The following is a 20205-nucleotide window of genomic DNA, read 5'->3' as shown; positions in this document are numbered from 1 at the left end:
CTACAACATAAAAATATAAAATAAATAAAGCTTCTTTTATATTACTTAACTAAAAATTAGATTATTATATTTAAAATTTATTAACTAATTACTTTACTAAATATATTATTATATAATCGGGTTCTGACGTTTGCATGTAACCACATAGTCCATAAAATTATTTTAAAATTTGACAATAGTATCCCTAACCTCGTTGCACCCAAATTTCGACGACGACAATGCTAAGATGGCCACTGAAAGGTTGAAGATGGAATTTTTAATTACTTATTCAACCCGTCCGACTTGGAACCCTAATCCTCTACATTTTTCCTCTGAACCCAAAACCGCCAGCTCGTCCAACGCAAACTCACTCATGAGTTGCTCTTACCTAGTAAATCCTCCTGAATCTTGATCTGGCAAAAGATCCTCCCTTCCCATCACACTCTCACTTTTTCAACCCTTAATTGTTTCGTATTGTGAAATTACTTGACAAGTCACATAGTTTATTAACAACAATGCCTGCAAACTTACAAACATATTCACATATAATAATCACGACACAATAAATTAAAATAAAACACCACTCCACAATAACAAGAGACAGACGAGATACAACACGGCAAAACCCACAAAGAACACTGACAGAGGACAGCTACGAGTGATCACTAGTGGTGGGGCAGCGATCGGACGGGACAAAAACGATTAAGCGAGCTGCAATTTTTAATGTGTGCCTGTCCTCATGCTTGACCAATCGGAGGGAAGCGAGAAACCGCGAAGCACGTTCCTATGGCGTGACATTCCGAAGACAACAGTGAAGGTGCAAGGAAGACAGAAAGTGGCGGGTTAGGGAAGGCGAAATCGTTTTGGGCGCACAGACGATGCGGACCCGCCGAAAAAGACAGACGGTAGAGTAATTGGTAGACGCAATAGAACTTATTACGACATGACGACCATGCGGTATCGGTGGCATCGGCCGTGTCAGACTGTGGGGCTTTAGTTCTACTGTTCTTATCGTTTCGCAAAATTTCGACTTTGGTCCCTATAGTTTTTTCCCTTTTAATTGAGTTCTTGCACAAATTTATTTCTTAATTCGGGTGTCTATACTTTGTTTTCCTTCTCATTGGGTCTGGTACCAGTTTCTTTTGTTTTAATTAGATGCCTTTACATTTAAGTCAACTGCTGTTAACAGAGACCTCATTGACAAAATAAATGAATGCAGGGAGCCAGGGACCCCATTAAAAGAAAAAAAAAGTATACGGTCTTAATTGAAAATTTTTTCAAATTACATGGCTCAATAGAGTAATTAAATTCTAAAAATATTCAGAACGTACACTGCTATGTCTTATTCTCTATTTTCATATTTTCATTGCATTTTTTAAAAGAAGGTTTAATTTTACTGTGGTTTCTATTGTTTCGCAAAATTTATAATTAACTCCTTGTTCTTTTTCTTTAAATTGAGTTCTTGTACCTACATTTTTTTATTGAATTTCTACATTATTTTTCTTTTTATTTGGGTCCTTATACTAATTTCTTTTTATTTCGGTCTCTAAAAAATTAAGACACTTATTGCTAACAAAGACCTATTTAAAAAAACAAAATTTGTTACAGATCCCAATTAAAAGATATAAAAAATATACGAATTTAATTAAAAATTATGCAATACTATACACACCAAAAGAATTATTAAACCTTAATATAATGCTTACATATTGCTAACATTTTCACTGCCATAAAAGAAACGGCCACATTGACATGGAAGTGTTGAATTTATTATCCCATTTCTTTTTTATTTTTTGGGTTTGAGTCCCCTAGTATCAAAATAACCCACCACCCACTCACAATAATTTAAGATACGGGGCCCATAAAAACTAAGTCCATTCATTTAATTCGTTCAACGGAATTCTTGTGCTGACCCGGAATCACCTTTCCCCCATCAGCTTAGCTTCAATGTGGACCAACTTAGACCGGCTCTGCTGCCTCTGCAAGCCGTTTAGTTACATCAGCGAGCTGCTCCCTCAACCATCAGCAGATTTCCACGCGTTACCTGTGCAACGAATCAAAGAGCATATCTTCATCTTCAAATCTGTACGCTATAATTGCCCTTTTTCTAAACTCATTGTAAGTAAAGGTTTCGTATTTGGAGGCTTGGAGCTTTGAATCTCAATATCTTCACCACGAAACACAACGTAGCATATTGAGATGCTTTCTTTATGTTTGTTGATCTTCACCCTGTGTGTTACGCTCTTGTATCTCTCACCGCTTATTTGCTAAATCAAAATTTATTATTTATCCAATAATTCAAAATATCAATTAAAGGCTAATAAAATTACTTTTACTTTGAATCGATATATTAATCTAAGTGTTTGATTAATAGCTTTTAAAATTCAATTTATTTATATGCGTGCATTAGCATTTTAAATAATTTTATATTATTATATGAAAAGAAATTTAAGAAGTTTATAAATAACGGTGGATAAAGTCTAATACTAATTATTTTTATATGGAGTAAACTATCATTTTTATTTATAATCTATAAAAATTTAGAATGCTGATAAATTTATTCATGAATAAATAAAATTATTATTTCTAATTATAAAAAATAGACTTTTGCTAATAAAATTACTCGAACTCTAAAAAATTATTTGAAATTATCAAAATATCCTCTAATTTAATCTAATTCTAACTTTTCTTTTTACTCCACACCACTACTCCCACCTAAATCCTTTCTCACTACCACTCTTATCCCCAACCACCACTATCACTGTCGTCATCATTATCCCAAAATCCTTCTCTTTACTACCACCATCGAGTGAGGGAGGAAGAGTGAGAGAGAAAGCTGAAACTGAGAAAATGACTAAAAAAAAAAGTTACTCATTACGGTTGGAAGTTCATTTTGAAGAGGAAGAGCATTTAGATTTAAATTCAAATAACAATACCTCAACAAATCCATATTATTACAGATTCAACAAAAGAACCAATAGAACTGTAAACACAAATTTAAATTCTAACAATAGAAGTGGAGCATTTAAATTCAACAATCACAGATCTATAATTCAATAATAAATCAGATTATGGACATGTAGAATTAGAGAATGAAACAACAAAAATTGAAAATTAAAAAAGACCACAACGATGACATATTGCCGAATCTTCGAACTCCTTAGTCCCAACCTTGAAGCTCTGTGAGTAGTGATTCCAAGTCGAAATGCTGGCGCAGAAGCTGTCATCGGAGATGGTCCTAATTAGAGTCCACGATATTCTTGTAAAAGGTAACACGAAGACCAAGGATTGGATCATCGAAGCAGAGCTCTAGGGAATCGAGAATACCACCACCATGCAGGACCTCATGCGTGCTTACGAAGGGAAGACAAAAAACGTTCACGATCCTTATTTAATGGAGGATCAATGGTGGTGAACACATAATTTCAAACAAGGACGCGTGCAAATCTTGTCGCCGCTGCTGCTACTAGAGGTCGCTGAAATCGCTACTACAAAGCTACCATTGTTATCACTCTATTTCTGTCTTTGTCGTGGTATTAGATAAAGAGGCAGTGATGACAGTGGTGGTGAGCAAGAATTTGGGTGGTGGTAGAGTTTGAAATTGAAAGAATGGTGGTGTGGAGTAAAAAGAGATAGAGTTAGGTTATATTAGAGGAAATTTTAGAGATTTCAAATAATTTTTTAGGGTTTGGATAGTTTCGTTAGCAGTAGTCCATCTTTTATGAATAGAAATGATAATTTTATCTATTTGTAGATAAATTTATCAACGTTATGATATTTCATAGATAAAAATAATAGTTTACTCTTTTTATATGTATGACTTAACTATCATTGGTCGCATCTTAAAATAGAAACCAATAATTTTACCTGTAAGTCAAGGGTTTAAACATTTGCAATTGAATTTATAATTAAATTCTTATTAGTTATTTTTTTAATAAAAAGTAATAATTTTAGAATTATTTATTTTTATAACATTCTATATAATTTATCTTACATCAAATATAAAAATAAATATTTAAAAAATATTTTTTTAATAAAAAATAATTATTGAAAATAACCTAATTGAATTTTCTTAGTATAGGAATTCATTTATAAATTTTTAAACTATATAATAAAAATTTAATAAAAGTATAGGAACTTTTAAAATAATTAAGCCTTCAAATAACTTACTCATCATTTGAATCCTAAATTATCTAAGTAAAAACTAAGAATTTTACCAAATGAATAATTTTAAGAACATTGTAAGAATACCAATAAAAAAGCATTCAGTACTATCATTGTCATTGAAACTTAATTTTTTTTAATTGTTATCTTTTAAATAAACCCTCCCACTTATGTATTTATAAATAGTGTTATTAGAACATTTTAGCAAAAATTATTCTAATCTTTTACGTATATTTTTTAAATAATTATTCAAATATTTTTATAAAAATTTAAACCAAATGAATAAGTTTGTTAAATATAAAAGTTTTTTTGTCTGCTTATAAAATATATAATATTCATTGATTATTTTTTTATATTTTCAAACTATTCATGAACTTAACTAACTTGGATTGGTCTAATGGTTAACTTACTAGTTCGCTTAAGCAAGTATCGGGAGATTCGAATCTCATCTTGTGCATGTAGTAATTCATGGATCAACGATAAACTCTTAGATGTTTTCGATAATCAACATGGATTAACCATTCATGGCTTATTTGTTGTTCTTATTTTTAAAAGTTATTTGAGTTAACTACTAATTTGGTATCCAAAAGATTCAACTGCTGACAAAATTTTTTTAAAAAGATGTTATTAACAAAACAACTCCTGAATAATTTGAAGATACAGCAAAAAAACCCAATGAATATTATATTTTTGTAAGCAACAATAAAACTTTTATATTTAGCAAACAAGTTATTTATTTGATCTACAATTTTGTGACAATATTTGAATAAATATTTAGAAAATGTACAAAAAAATTTGGAATAAAATTTGATCTCTAGATTTTTCTTTCTATTTTTGGAAAAAATATGGTCATTCACAATAATTTTTTTTTACAAAGAAATTTCACTTGATAAAAAATTACTAAATTTAAGGATCAAAGATCTTTTTTTTAATAATAATTATAAATATTTGAGTCAAAATTTAATCTCTAAAGTCATTTTTTAGAATATATATTTAATATTTAATATATAGTTTTTTTTATTGCATTTTTAAATTTTTTGATGACTTATTTGTCGTTAATATTTTTTGGGATTTTTTTTCAATGATATGATCTTTTGAGTATTATTTTAGTAATTTATTCAAATTATTTTTATCAATATAAATTTTTAGATGCCATTTTAGTAATTTATCTTTTAGAATATAAATTTAAAAAATAAATTAATAATTTTGAAAAATCTTAAAGACCAAAATGAAATACGTTTCTAATTTCAAAGAAAAAATCTATACTAAAATTTGAAATTAATGAAGAGAGATGGTACAATAAAAGAGCAAAGAGATTTTCAAAATTATGAAATTAATGAAGAGAGAATATTTTAAAAAAAAACTAAAAAAATATTAAAATTTATTATTTTTTATTATCTTTTTTAATTATTAACTCAATTTTTTTAATTTAATAATTCAATAATATAAAGATAAAAAACTTAAATAAACTAATGCTAATTTAAATTTATACAAATCATTTAAACGAAGTGCATATCTCAAATGAATATTTTTAATAAAAGTAGCCATGTTAGAATTAGCATATTTAGTAGTAAATCGAATGAGATTTGATTTAGTAGAAAGATACAAATTGAATAAAATTGATTCGATTTATGCATACATGGTTTAGTTTCTTGTAAATTCAATGAGTTCAATTTAATTTACCAGTGGACGTAATATACAATAAATCGACACACTTCAATTCCATTTACCATGTATTTACCAACATGTATTATGGTGCAAACGTATATAAAGAGTACAATAAAGAGTACATTTAATAATACATATAATGAATATAACAAAGAATACATTTAATAATAAATTAAAAAAATAATAATTGTAAATATTTTCTATAAATTATTAGAAAATTTCATTATAAATTATAAATAATAATTTATTAACTAATTTAATCAAAATATATTTTTGTCTTTTTGGTAAATAAAATATAAGTAATTAATTATTAACTGGTCTTAGCAATGTATTTTCCATAAATAACACATATAATTTATATAACTTTTGTTTATACATTATGTAATTATTTTATAATGTACCTTTTATTTCATAATAATAATATTTGAAAGATAAAAAAATTAGTTAAAATAGTTCAAACTTATTTTATTTAATATTTATTAATTATCGTTATAATTAATAAATATTAAATAAAATAAATTTGGTAAAATTAAAATTTTTAATTAAAAATTTTTTTAGTAGAATTATAAAGTTGAATTTTTAATGATTTGTTGAGCATTTATTAAAATAAAAATTTAAAAATTTTATTAATAACAATCTTAGCATATATTTTTAGAAGTTGGAATACATTATAATTAAATTCAAAATTAATTAATGTTTTACCAAAATTAAATACAAAATAGAATAAAATACTTTTATGTGAGTTGGATATTATTGTGGTCAATAAATTCAATGCTAATTGACCAACAAAATATAATATTTTTGGCAAATATTTCACTAATTTTAAATATTAAAGACTAAATTCTAAATTTTAAATTTTAAAATATAAATTTTTGTAATACCCTAATATTCAAATCCTTATACTCGAGTCATAAGTCAATGATAATAAGGTAGTACAATTCTCAAAGAAAATTTTTTTTAATACATATTATAAGTAAAGTTGAAAGGAGTATTAATCAAGAAGGCTGAAAAGAGTAAAAATAAAATCGCGAAGTTGTATCACTCACGCATCGACAACTAAAGATAAAACATGAAGTCAAAAGCGATACATAGATAAAGGCATTAAGGAGAATAAGAGAAGAACAGTATATAGATATATAACATAAGTAAATAGCCACTAGTCGCAACCCGCGAAGTTTAGGCCGGCTAGGGTACAGTATAACAGTAGTTGACAACAGTATCTCCTAATCTCTCCCAAAAGAAACATGAAAACCTCTATAGGCAAGTTTAAAAGAGTTCAATACATAATATAGGCTTTTTAAAATAAAGGTAGAGAGATTCTAAGCAAAATATAAAGTAGAGAATATAAAGATCTTTGCCATCTCTTAGATGAACCACAGCTCACTTCTGAGCACCTGGACCTATATCTGAAAAACAAGAGATATATACGGAATAAAAACTCCCGATCCATGGGTTCCAGTACGATAAAAGTGCTAAATAAATACAATGCATTATAATAAAAATTCACTAAGCATCCTAAACTTCCTTTCACCAAATATTCATCCTATGTTTTCGCTAATCCATATTCACCAAATATTATCAATAGCTTTGGTCACTAAACTAAATGGGTTGAGAATCTTGCTATTTTGATCATTGTTGAGAAAATGGCTGGTGAATTGATGAGAAAGGAAAACCCGTAAGGGTGGTTAAGTCCGAGTTTTAGGGGAGGTGTTGTCGAAATTTTATAAAATCAGAGACTTTATTTGAAATGCTATTTTTTTTAAAGATTGGGTTTTGAAAAATTAAATTATTTGAGATTTATTTAGTTAAGAAAAGATTTATTCTATTTTGAATTTCAATTTACTAAGAAAAGTAGAATGTTTTAAGAAAAGTAGAATTTTGAATTTCAATTATGATATGAGATCGGTTTGATAAGAAAGAAAAATAAAGGAAAGAGAGATAATTAAAGGAATCTCTGCAATAGGAGAGTAGAGAACAAAGATTAAAGAAAAATTTTTGAAAGATTGTCTGCCACAGGAGAGCAGATGCGACTTTGTTTGGGCCTTAGTGCCAAATGTATAGTGGGGACGCCCACACACTGAGAACTGTTTTCCAAATGTAAGCACATTGAAAGTCACATTGTATGCGGCTTAGCCGTAAGGCTTATATAAGCACAATGTATGCATCTGGAAAGCCATATCTGGGACCCATGTCTGGGTAATGTCAGGAGCGGATAGGCAATCGAGACATGAGCTCATGGCCTGCATTAGGAATAGACATGCATCATGTTGTTTGCACATTTGCATTTGGTTGTGTTTGCTTGTATTATTCTCTGTGATTGTGCTGTTTGACTTGTTTGTATGTTGGTTTGAATTTCTTACTTGTGCTGTTAGTTCACGGATGTATTGAGGTGAGATTTTGTGGTTGAAAAATAATATGTGGCTGAGAGATGGTTAGTATGACTAATTTTGTGATTAAAATCTGTTTTGAATTTAGAAATTTAAAGAAAAGTAATTATTTATCTAAAGTAGAAATAAAAGTATTTTCAAAAGTTTAACAAAATAGTTTTACTAAGTAAGTTAATTATTTGCATTAAATTCATTACTTTTACGGCATTCATATTCCCTAATGAGAACGTGCGGTTTGTTCTTACTCCAAAATCTTCCACCCTTTCAGTGATAGGTTCAAAGATTTAATATGAAGCTGCAGATGATTAGTAGATTTACTTGTGATACCTGCTGTTTTTATAGAGTTCCATCACCCTTGTTGCTTTAGCTTTTATTTTATCCAGATGGATAATTATTGTATTCAAGTTTTATATTGAATTCATTTGTATAGCATTTATTGTTATTAATAATTATATGATTATTATTATTTGAAGACATTTGATATGTGATTTTAATTACTAAAAACAATTTTCTGGATTTTTTTCTATAAAAATGAAACGCGATATCAAACTAAAGGTTCAATATTAAATAGCTAATAAAAGAAAGTAGAGTAGTAATACTTTATTTTTAGTACGATCATGACGTGCTAAAAATTAAGGTGTTACATTTATTAATTTAGTTATTAAATAATTGAGTAAATATTTTTATTTAAGTTAATTTATTAAGTAAATATTTTTACTTATTTGTTGAATTTGTTTTTACTTATCAGTTAAATTAATTTGTGATGTGAATGTTTATTGGAAGTCTGTTTTGTGTTAAATTTGATAGGTTATAGCTTTATAGATTCTTATTCAGTTTTTTATTTTTTTATCAAAGGTCCCGCCAGCTTCTCTCCAAACGAGTAAGTCACACACTTACCCCACTAGATGCCATTGTTCCCTAGTTGAAGGAGGCTGGCTTTGGCGACACGGTGCCACTCAGAGACTTCGTATTTGACAACTCCCTGATCACGGCATTCGTGGAGCGGTGGCGTCCTGAGACCCACACTTTTCACCTGTCATAGGGTGAGTGCATCATCACCCTGCAAGATGTTACCTACCACTTCGAGTTACATACGCATGGAGAGTTGGTGGGTGGGTGCTTCTATGATTTTCACACATGGTATAGGGCTGAGACCTAGGAGTTGGTGGAGCGGCTACTTGGTGCCAGACCTCCTGCAGTTCAGCAGCAGGGTGCACAGAGGAAGGAGTTTTTCTTCCTCAAGCTGACACGGCTTCAAGAGCGACTCTGACAGATGCCCGATATCGATGATCCAGGCACCCTCCGATAGTACATGAGGTGTTACATACTTTTGATGATTAGGAGTTACTTGATGACTGACAAGTCAAACAATCTGGTCTATCTCTGGTGGTTGCCACTACTTGATGACTTTCAGAAGTGTCGTTCTTTATCTTGGGGTTTTGCGATGCTTGCATGGACATATCACTCCATATACTATGCAGCATATTGAGCCACCATAGTCATTGCAGGATGCACTCCACTGCTAGTCTATTGGATATACCAGACATTTTTTCAGTGGTGTCCACCCTATGCGACTGGTTTATACGTATCTCGCGACTGGTTTATGACGACATGGAAAATGGAGTGATTGAAAAAGGCCATAGTCAGACGTACCTGCCGTCAACTGAACACGGAACGGATCTTGCGACCAACCCTCGAAAGGCTCTAACTCTTCAACCACAAACACTGAAGCCCGTCTGTCGTAGTGTGTAACTCAGATCTTCAATATCCCCTCTTTGTTCTTCTCAACAGCAGCTATCATCCATTGAAAAAATTGATTCCCCGCCCCAAGTTGTACATGTGCCTCCTTTCCCTTCCTGAGAAACAACTGTTGCAGCCTCTCGTAGGTGCATCGCACAATGGCTGAAATTAGTAAATAATATGTACCCTTAAGTACTACATTTATGCACTTGGAGAGATTCGTTATCATGTGCCCAAACCTTCGACCGTTGCTGCAGTATTATGTCAGATCTCTTTGTTGAACCTACTAGCCCAATTTGCTATCTCTCACGACAAACTTCTCAAGACATCCATGTACCACTCGTACCCAGCTTGGTTTGGACTATAATATGCATTTGTGAGATATTACTTTTCCTCGGCAGACTTGAAATGAGACATGAAATTCGCTGCCATGTGCCTGACACAATAAGCATGAAACGCTCTAGGAGGCTGCAAACCACTATCATCGGCTCTCAATGCAGCCTTGATAGCATAAAATCTATCAGAAATAATTAACAGACCATCTTGTGGAGTCACATGTCATCTCAAATTGGTAAGGAAGAAAGACCAAGGCTCGATGGTCTCAAAATTAACAATTGTAAATGCTACAGGAAGGATATTACTGTTACCGTCTTGTGCCACTGCAATAAACAAAATACCACCATATTTGCCATACAAATACATGCCATCGACAGAGACGAACAGTTTGCAATGCTTGAAAGCCTCCACACAGGTAGGAAAGACCCAAAATACTTTATCAAACATGCTACAATCACGCACCATAAGGTGACTATCATAGTACGGTACAGCCCTAAACTCACATATCGTTTTGGGACAACAACTCTGCAGTGCTTACAGCAACCTCGACACCTTATTGTATGACTCCTCCCAATCACCATACATCTGCGTAATAGCCTTTTACTTTGCCATCCAGACCTTTTTGTATGAGGGTTTGAAGTGATAGCTTTGTCTAACTACACCTTGTAGAACAGAAATGTTAATGGATGGGTTGGACTGTATCAACGGCAGGATGACACTATAGATGAGATTGCTGTCCAACTGTCGATGGTCCTGGGACATGATGAGTGCTAAACACTTGTGTGCTTCTCCAACCCTATGCACCTCCCCTAACGAAATAATACATACATGATTTTCTGAACAACTACTGTCGTTGCTATCCGCAACATACTCCTCGTCGGAATCCCACCATCAGCGTCCATGTCTTCCACTACATGTAGCAGTGGTGGTGCAAGAGGAGGGTCGTCTTGCACAAAATTCGACTGGCCAGACCTACCGCCACCAACATCACCTACCTCCGCAGAAAACTTCATCACTTGTTCTGCCATGATTCTCCCATGGATATCAAACATGAGGCGCACATTCTCGTCGCCATGGAGGCAAAATAGACAAAACTGAAAAACTCAATTTCCCATCTGTGCTAATACCCCATCCTTCCAATCTCTTTTCTTCCGTTACCACCAATGCTACCCAATATCAGTCTTTTCAACTCCGATAAAGAACTTACTCACTGGGTATGCAACAGAATGGGATTTTGGCACTCAAATATCACGCGAGTATCACTATTTCTCATATGGCAATTGGGATATACACTTACAACCACATATCCACTACTACTAGACATTTTGGCTTATTTTTCGGAAGAAAAAAGGAAGAGAAAAAGAAGTGAAATGTTTGTGGAGAATAGAAAAGGCTGCACATCCTTTTATAGCTGCTGAAAATTTGTTGAAACGTATCTCGTTTAAACTGTAAACGTTATATATATTCACGTATCTTGTTTACAGAATAAACAAATAAGAATACATGTATTTCGTTTTACACTGTAAACGAAATATATACATCTACCCTCTTGGGTCTTATCTCATTTACTGCGTAAACAAGATATATCTATTTTTATTTCGTTTATATTGTAAACGAGATAAAAAATACGATAAATTTTGATAAAAATGCTACAAATGATATATTTTAATAAATAAAATGTTTTTTATTTAAAAAAATCCAATATACTTCTCATATTGATAATGACATAAGTACCAGAGTATTTTTTACATGTATTCATCTAATTTTTTTCAAAAGGCTAAAATGTATCTTGTCTTCAGACATGGAAAAAGGAAAAAAGAGGAAACTTAATCCTTTAATAAGATTTAAGAATGGAAATATACATCAGGTAAAAGTATCACGCACCCAACAACAAATCTAAAAATCAATGTCACTTACTTTATGAATACTTGCTTATCACTATGTCTTCTAGAGGCACCCCTAATCCCCTATATATACTTATAGAAAATATGACAAATTATTCCTTGTTTCAATTTTGGACATAGTGATGTTTACCATTCCAACTGTATTTTTTTAAATATAATAAATTAAATGGAACTTCTAATTTTATTATTTTAATTATTCTCAATATTTAAAAATATAAAAATTTCAATATATATATTTTTAAAACATCAAACAAATAAAAAGCTCAACATTTTTATTTGAAAATTAAAAGAATAATATTTTTTTTTTGGGATAAAAAAGTAATATATGTTTAAAATTTCATAGTTTTAAATATTAAAAAATAAATTAAGACTCTTAATTATTACTTTTTTTTTTAATTCTCGTAGTCAAATTGATGACCCAGAATTATTATGCCTATATTTATATATCATCGCTTCCGTTAATCTTTATTGGTTCGAATTGTCTACATGCATTTAATAGATACACTATTACTCTATGTTCATGCATTCTCATTTTTTATACTACATTCATGGATTCTCATTTGAATATATATTATCATTTACCATTTTAATCCATTCCCCCTTAATTTCATCTTTAAAGACATTTTAGACCACATTTAATATTTTTGGCTCCATTTTATTGTTTTCTTATAATAAGATAATGCTATACTAATGATCTTAGAATATGTTGTTACTACCCGTGACACAGATCCAACAAATTTTGACAATAAAAACACAATATATATATCATAATAATAATTTTTATAATAAAACTATAATGTGTATATAAACTCAGCTATTAAATTATCTTTTAATTATTATATATTTGTATATAAATATGTGTGTTGTTTAATTTATTTTTAATGTGTATTTTATATTTTAATATATATTTTATACAAATAATTCTTTTTTATGTATATATATAATAATTATTATTATAATTATATTTTATTATTGTAAAATATGATTAATTTTTAAAATGAGGAGTGCTAAAGGACCAGCAACTTTTGTGTTTTGTAACCATCAATTGGTCATCAATAGTATTTTTAGTGGTGTGAGATTACATCTAATAGTAGGAGATTACTCACTTTTCTTTTAATGATTAAGTACTGGCTACAAAACACAAAAATTGCTGACCCACTAGATTTTTTCTTTTAAAATATCTCATTTACAAATTAAAATACTAGAATAGTAATTTAAATAATAACATCTAATTTAGAATTTTACTTTTAGGTTTTATATTTTTAAAAAAATTAGTAATCTTTTGCTTAACAATATAATCAAAATATCTCTTTTTCTATATATGTCACTAAATAATTATTTAAAAATTTACTTTTTATATAATTAGAAGTCAACTCTCAATGATATTCATAATTGAAAAAATATTTTTAATTAATGTAGTTTTTACTGAAAAAATTTCAAAAAAGATAAATAATACTTTTTTGAGTTAATTTTTAAGAAAGAACATCAATTTTATTTAAATTGAGAATTAATCATTCTAATAGATATCTAATATAAAATTCTTAGATTAACTATTAAATATAAAAAATTAAATAAAAATTTATTGTAAAATCAAATTTAATCATTTAATAAAAACAAATAAATATTATTATTATTATATATTATTAAAATATTTTCAAATCGTAGTTGGAATACTTGCCCTCACAACCAAGCACATAGATCCGTTGCTATTCGTTGCTATCCGTTCCTAGTTACTACTTTTGGTATTTCTCTCTTAATTGAATTTTCTTTTGGAAAAATCATATATATTTATGAGAAATATTTGATATCCAATATTTTTTTCCTCCATATATTTATCTTATAATTTAAATTAATATTTATTAATTAAAAATATTTCGTAACTTAAAAATATTAGTTAAAACCTATCAAAACTTATTATTTTTGTCCTTATTTAATGTATTTTATAATAAATAAATATTATATAAAATAAGTTTTTTATTTTTTTGTCTTGTTAGTTAATTTTCTATTTTTTTACTAAAAGTGTTAATTTTCTAGGATGTCTAATGTATTTCATCACAAATTACTGTCAGTTGGCCAAATTTATAAAAATATATATTTTTTAAATTAGTAATAAGTATGCAAAATATATAAAAAACATTAGAAAAAAATTCTAACAGGCATGTCAGTATGTCTATTGGATGCTAGTAATATTAATTGGTCAATGACTCTCTAATAAAGTGATAAGCCCAACTAAAAAAGAGGTATTCACATTCCAAATTTAAAAAAAATAATAATATGTAGCTGAGATCTAATTTAACTAGTTAAATCATATGCCTTTTAATATAAAAAATGTTATGTCTACATGCAATTTTTTATATTGAACATCATTTTAATACCATTATATTCTTAACAATTAAACATGTATTTTTTATTAATTAAAAAATAATTTAAATACATAATTAATTAATAACATCTGTATTTTGATGGGATGTCAAAAACATTTAATATATAAATAGTGTTTTTCACGATATAATATTCTCTTACCCGAAAACAAAAATGATTGTATGATATTAATTATTCTAAGACACACGTAATAGCATATATAGTTCCTCTAGTATGTTCAATAAAATCCCAATATCATCATTATATACTTATTATACAATCCCTCTAAAGTGAAAGAGATATGGAGTCCTTGCCACCCTCTCTCCGCCACCTAAACCACCACCAATCCCCTCCTACCATAACCCATAATGGGAATAGTAACCCAACCAAGGATAAGGATAAGGACCAAGAGGAATATGATGAAGTTCCAATCATAGATTTTCAAAGGTTGAGCCATGAGAAGAGCAAGCTTGATGAGGCTTGCAAGGAATGGGGATTCTTCCGTTTGGTCAACCATGGGATTCCGTTGACCCTATTGGACCAACTTCAAGAGCAAGCCAAACAGATATTTTCTTTGTCCTTTGAGACCAAACAGGCCTCATGCAATGGGAACGGAACTGAAAGAGCTGCAAGCTACTTTTGGGGCACCCCTGCCCTAACTACTTCTGGGACAGCCCTTACAAGTGGGCCTCAAAATACCCATTTGGTTGAAGGCTTTTCTTTTAGTTTGGGTCAAATCTCTCTGTTTCAACCTCAACTTTCTGAGCTTGAGTCTTTCAGGTAAGCAGTTTTATGACTTAATTGTCACTGTAGGCTATACCCATGGAATTTTAATAAGTTATATCTCTATGGTTTTGTCTCCCTCTAACAGTTTTTTACTGTCACTAAATATCAAGTTTCTTGTAGTGAAATAAATAAAAAAAATATGAGACATCAAATTAAAAATATTGAATGAAAAAAGCAAATAAAATAGAATGGATAAGCTCAAAAACAGAGGAGTAAGCTAAAAAAATATTCAACGAAGCTGTCTATCAAAATTCACAGCAACTTTCAAAATCATAAACACTACAAACCAAGGCCGCTCCTCCTTTGAATCTATCCTTAAATCATTAGTTTCAAAAATTTAAACTAATAAAAAAAATAAATAATCATATTTTTAATATATTTTTACAAATAAAAAAATTATTTTTTATTTTTATTTAATAGACAAAAATTATTTTACAACTTTTAAAAAGAAATTTTGTGTTTATTTAGATGTTATTAAGTTGATTAAAAAAATATTTTTTAATAATTTTTTTTTATTTTTTAGCGTATTTAGTAAATTTTTAATAGTAAAAATAAAATTATTAAAAAAATAAAAAATAATCTTTTTTGAGAAAATACAATTTACATCTTTTTTAAAAGATAATTTTTTTAAAGAAATATATTTTCACATAATAAATAAATAAAAAATATTTTTATATTATTATACCAAACATAATTGATAGATAAATTTTTTTTTTATATGAGATATACAAACATAAATTACTTTTATTTTTTTATAAATTTTTTTAAAAAAATAACTTAAAAAAATCTTTAAAAATGTATTTTACTTCTGTTTTTTTTAAATAAGGTATTGTTAATTTTTAAAAAAATAAATAATTTGTTTTTTAATAAAAATATTTTTTTTAAAAGATATATTTAAACATACTTAAAATCTAATAAAAATATTTTATTTTTAATAAAAAATACTTTTTTATTTAAATAAATCAATATAAACTAATACTAAATTGATAAGAGAATATAACATGAATAATTATATCTGCGACGGAATCAAATACTTAAACTTAAATTGGTTTGGATTTTTCTTTATCGTCTTATATGTCATTAATTTTTTGTTACAACTTGCAATAGGCGCTTTTTTCACAAAGTAAGTCCAAGTTGGATTAAAAGATGCAATTATGAATTTTGGAATATATATGACGTGTATACTGTATAGGATGTTTACGGATTGAATTTAATCTCCGTATTTGTAGTATTTATCTAATTTTAATTCAAAATTTGTAGATATTAATTCAATTTGTACATTAATAAAATTATATTACGACTTTTAGGTAGGTATTCGCATATCTGTGTATCCAAATAAAAAGTAAATATTTTTTTTATATTTTATTTAACTAACAATTATCATATGTATTATATTATTTTATTTTTATTATTTAAAAAAATATATTTAATAACATTTTAGGAATAAACATATTTAAAAGAACGAAAAAATAATTTTTATTGATATTTTTAAATAAAAATAAATTTTTTAAAATATTTTTATATTTTGCACGTATATCTGATATTGGATCGGATCCAAATTTAAAATTTACGGATATTAGATCTAATCTAATAATTTTAGTGCGAATCGAATCAATATTTTAACCATATCTGAGTTTAAATTTAATCTGAATTTTGATATAAACTTAATTTGTTATTAAATTTAATCTGATTTGAATCTTGTTAGAAAGTTTGATATTTAGGAAAAAAAAAAAAACAAATACACAATATGTTAAATCAATGTTGCAATGATATTTAAATTTTTAATGTATTTAAAATATAAAAATTATTTATAATAAAATATAATAAATTTAAAATATTTAAATTTCATAATGAATTTTTTAAAAAATTATTTAAGCCTGAGCCTATATTGTCAAAGGCCAGGCGAGATTGTAGACAGGGCAGGCTAAACTTAAAAGCATATATAACTTATGTAGAAAACTTGAAGATTGAAAAAAAATAACTATCGTGGGTAAAGTATATTTTTTTCGTTAAAATTTTTTAAAATTGTTTAAAATATACTTCATATTTAATTTGTTCTAATTTTATTTTTAATTTTTTTAAAATAAAAATTAGAATGTGTGGACTGTAAATTAATTACTGTGTATTTATATATATATATATTATATATACATGTGTTATTTTATATATTTTTAAAATATATTTTATTTTTTAATATATATTTTGTATGTATAATTAATTTTTTGTATGAGTACTTAGCATAATTATTTTTAAAAAGAAACTCGTGAGGACCAATAATTTTTAATATTTTTTATTATTATTTGATTAGCATATATATTAAATTATTTTAATAAAAAAGTTTATTAATTTATATGTACAAATTTTGAAAGATATGAATACAAACTGTATTGATTTATATGTACAAATTTTGATAAATATAGATACAAATTATATATTTTTTATGTGTAAAATTTTTGTAAGTATGAATATAAATTATTGTTGATTAAGTATTGACAAAAAAATAATATTTATTGTTGATGTAATATTTTTAAATATATTTTAATTTTGTGACACAAATATAAATGCAATTCCCTCTACATACAATTTTTTTTTAGTTCTAATAAATGCATTTGTCGTGAGAAATTGATTAATAAGACTTGCAATTTGGTTGGCAAGGGTGTTGTTGGCGGAATATGGAAAGCATCTATCAAGAATCGCCACAACTTTATTCGAGTCATTGGTGAAGAGCCTCAACCTGAACCTTCTAGAACCATCATCATACTTAGATGAAAACACAGGAAATGTTCGAGTTTACCGTTACCCAAGTTGCTCTGACTCTAATAATGTTGGTTGGGGCATTAATGAGCACACTGATAGTTCCGTCTTGTCAATACTAAGCCAGGATGATCAAGTTAGTGGGCTTGAGGTTCTCAAGGATCATAAATGGGTAACTGTTAAGCCCATTCCCAACACATTAATCGTCAACATTGGAGACATGATGCAGGTCCTCTTTTATTTTTATTTTTATTTTTTTTAAATGATGTTCTATTTTATAAAGATTTTTAAGATCAAACCAAATTGGTACACTATTTGAAAGAAAGAGGCTAATTTCCATTTGAGTATGGTCAATTTTGTTCTCTAAAATTGTAATGCACCGTTATCACTACGCTAATATCCTAGTTAATTTTGGAATCTATTTATTATTGAAGTAAAATTGATTCTCACAGAATTTCAGATTATATTTTTAGTTTTCAAATTTTTTTATTATTTTAGTAGTTTTTAAAAATATCTATCAACGGATTAATTTCTCTATTATTTTGAATAAAGATTAATTTGTCTTATAATAATATTTTTAGAGGCTAAATTATATCATAGTAATTTTTTATGGACTTATATAATTAAGTATATAAAAAATTCTATTGAAAATAATGAAAGATTAAAATGAGAGTAATTCTTAAAAAATTTTAGAGTAATAAATATTTGTTGAACTAAAGTTTTTTATGCAAAATTTATTAAAATAAATTGATGTAAATTTCTTTTAAGATCTAATTAAATTTCATATTAAGAAATTGAGAAAGTCTCATGAACATATTTTCATTAAAATTTAATTAGTATTTAATCATAAAAAAAAGAGTATATAATTTTACATTATTAAATATAATTTTATATTATTAAAAATATTAATAATAATTAATTAATGACTATAAATTATAAAATATGCTGACCTCCTAACACGACTGTAATATTACTGTGAGTATACTCTTGACTCTTGACAGGCATTGAGCGATGACATGTATAAAAGCGTTTTTCACCGGGTGAAGATAAACAATACAAAAGAAAGGATCTCAATATGTTACTTTGTCTTCCCTAACGAAGATGTTAAGATCGAGAGCTCTAAGTACAAACCCTTTACTTATAACGAGTTTAGGGCACAAGTGCAGAAAGACATCAAGGAAACTGGCCATAAAGTTGGCCTCTCAAGGTTTCAGCGCAATGAGGATATTTGAGCTTTTATCATTTGATCTTTAATTATTATCATAAATAAATAATGTTATGTTTGGTTTCTCCCTTGTTATTATTATACCCTCCTTCCTATATATATCTTATATGTAACACATTACTATTAGTGTGTTTTAGAAATTAAATAACAATAATACAAGGAGTATGGAGTTGTAACAATTTGGTTTCATAATTTTACTTAAACAGGGAATTATTGAGCTATAATAATGACTCTCTCATGTCTTAAACCAGGTTAAACAATGATTTAGAGATTTAATTCTTGAACCTGAAATAATGTAGTAACACCATTGTCAATATGATAATGGATGATTTCATGTAAAGGGCAAGGATTTTCTAATGATAGAAGATATCTACCATATTAATCAAATTTACGTTAATATTATATATATAATATGTATGAAATGTATTTTGTATGCTTAAATTGGTGTTCACTTAGACACCTAATAAGTATGGAAAGGGTAGATCTATTGAAAAAACAATGAAGAGTAAGCAATTCTAGAGGGATATGTGTTGTTCATTGCTTGATGATTCAAAATTTTATCTCACGCTTGTCTGTATTATGCCACCATATATCACAATTTTATTAAGTACCTTACTATGTTATTCACGATGATAACGCTCGGGTGATAGAAAATGGGAGTGGGACTAGCATAATGCATTTTTTAAATTTCAGAAAATAAAATAGTGCAATCGAAATCTGAAGACTATAAAAGGTTGTATTGTTTCTGAGAATAGCATACGACAAAATATTGAAAATAAGATATAATGAGACAGAAATACGAAGACACAAAATTATGTTTGATTAATAGAGATAATGTGTTTAGAGACACTGAATTAGTATATTTTGTGTTTATTTTGACAGGAAGGACACAAAGATACTA

General features: G+C 27.9%; 1 protein-coding gene across 1 annotated transcript; it reads left to right on the top strand.

Annotated features, from left to right (window-relative positions):
* Positions 1 to 14715: 14715 nt before the first annotated feature.
* On the top strand, positions 14716 to 19491 carry LOC130941704 (gibberellin 2-beta-dioxygenase 6-like). The gene is made up of 3 exons (XM_057870282.1): positions 14716 to 15319; positions 17981 to 18308; positions 19081 to 19491. The coding sequence occupies exons 1-3, from the start codon at positions 14841 to 14843 to the stop codon at positions 19309 to 19311; spliced, it is 1038 nt and encodes a 345-aa protein (XP_057726265.1). The 5' UTR covers positions 14716 to 14840; the 3' UTR covers positions 19312 to 19491.
* The last annotated feature ends 714 nt before the right edge of the window (positions 19492 to 20205 follow it).

The sequence above is a fragment of the Arachis stenosperma genome, chromosome 7 (genome assembly GCF_014773155.1).
Source record: "Arachis stenosperma cultivar V10309 chromosome 7, arast.V10309.gnm1.PFL2, whole genome shotgun sequence".
Classification (NCBI taxonomy): domain Eukaryota; kingdom Viridiplantae; phylum Streptophyta; class Magnoliopsida; order Fabales; family Fabaceae; genus Arachis; species Arachis stenosperma.
This window is presented reverse-complemented; position numbering and strand designations above follow the sequence as displayed.